Source organism: Sinocyclocheilus grahami, unplaced genomic scaffold (genome assembly GCF_001515645.1).
Source record: "Sinocyclocheilus grahami isolate Dianchi unplaced genomic scaffold, SAMN03320097.WGS_v1.1 scaffold17818.1, whole genome shotgun sequence".
Classification (NCBI taxonomy): domain Eukaryota; kingdom Metazoa; phylum Chordata; class Actinopteri; order Cypriniformes; family Cyprinidae; genus Sinocyclocheilus; species Sinocyclocheilus grahami.
In genome coordinates this window covers 2,286-3,697 of record NW_015516799.1, presented here as the reverse complement: position 1 = coordinate 3,697, position 1,412 = coordinate 2,286, and the positions used below count along the sequence as shown (strand labels likewise).

The 1,412-nt window shown below is 39.3% G+C and overlaps 1 protein-coding gene across 1 annotated transcript in view; it reads right to left on the bottom strand.

The window, feature by feature from the left end:
* Positions 1-905: 905 nt before the first annotated feature.
* LOC107579499 (EF-hand domain-containing family member C2-like) overlaps positions 906-1,412 on the bottom strand; it is a 2,602-nt gene continuing 2,095 nt past the window's right edge. Inside the window, exon 4 of the mRNA XM_016265327.1 lies at positions 906-1,062. Within this exon, the coding sequence (XP_016120813.1) occupies positions 952-1,062 (111 nt within the window). The 3' untranslated portion in view covers positions 906-951. The remainder of the gene's footprint in view (positions 1,063-1,412) is intronic.

The window sequence follows — 1,412 nt, the reverse complement described above, 5'->3', positions numbered from 1 at the left end:
GCATTTACACTACAAATACACATGATTTTTGGCTACTTCAGAATGTGGGCCGAGTGATCAGATCCCAAAACAGTTTTTTTGGACACAATTTTATACATGCATTTAATGCACGCCACAGAAATGACGTTAATACCAGATGTAACCGGGGTCATTGTTGCATTCTGGGATGTCAAAGTATGTCCTCATTCCCCATTCAGTGGAGTCGGGCTAAATATGTCCTAGATGATAGATCCATCAGCCTTTGTGTTTCAGACAGAAGCCTGCTAACTCACGAGGCTAATATTTTAGTAAGTGTGAAGGCTAGGAATGAAGACTTGATAATACTGGTGTGATGTAATGCACTTCTTTTGTCTTGGCCAGGGACTGAGGCCTTAATCGCAAAAGCTCTGATTACAGGCACGCTCAACCTGTCTTCTTATATACAGCATCAGCATTTATCAGTTGCATAATGGGCCAGATCAGAGCATGAACAGCCAGTGCAGGTTATAAAATGAGGATTTTGGACCATGGGAAAAATGCTCGCTTTCCTTTAACTAAATCATGAAAAGACCTTTGGGAAATCTGAATTTGGGTACGGTATAGCGGGCAGTTACTTTCTCTCATATAGCGCTGGGCATGTTGTATTATATTGACAGCTTTATCCGTATAATCACGACAAACGTGCATGTCTGTCTGCCTGTATATGAAATATGGTTTGATTTAGCGGCTCATATTTTTAACTGCTCTACGCTTGGTCCCAAAGCACATAAGGCACTTCCAAACAGCTCTCTCATTCCAGCATGTTTTTGATTTTATGTCGAATAAAAAAATACACATAAACGGTATTATGACATTCATTCAGCACAACAGAAACAACAATGTGCAACAATGTGAATTTAATCAGTACAATACACAAAGTCGAGCAGATTTCTTGACTTTTCACATGTTATTGAGGATCCCATCAGGCCGTTCTCAGCTCTCGTTAATGTTTGTGGTGCTGCCAAAGACATCCTCCAGAAAGAGCGAGCAGTTGATGGTTTTAACTGCAGGGTCTGCAGCTTTTTCTCTCCAGTCTGTGTCAAACTGAAAACAACAGCATGACAGGGTTTGAGAAACAGATCACAGGATCCTGGAGCGCATATGTTTAGCTGGCACTCTCATTTTATGTCTTTGCAAATTAAGGTGAACCGAGACATAGATTTATCAGGCCGGCTTGACTTTAGCACATGGTAAATGTCTTGTACTTGATGTTTAAAAATGTATGACAAATGTTTAACGACTTTGCGTGCTTCAGTAAATCAGACACGTAATCATCTTTTAGAAAGAATTTCTGCAGATAAGATTTTTTTATTGCTCAATATGTTAAGGTGACCAGATTTCTCAAATGAAAACTGGAAACATTTCTATTTCAGCAGATTATATATCATTGAAAT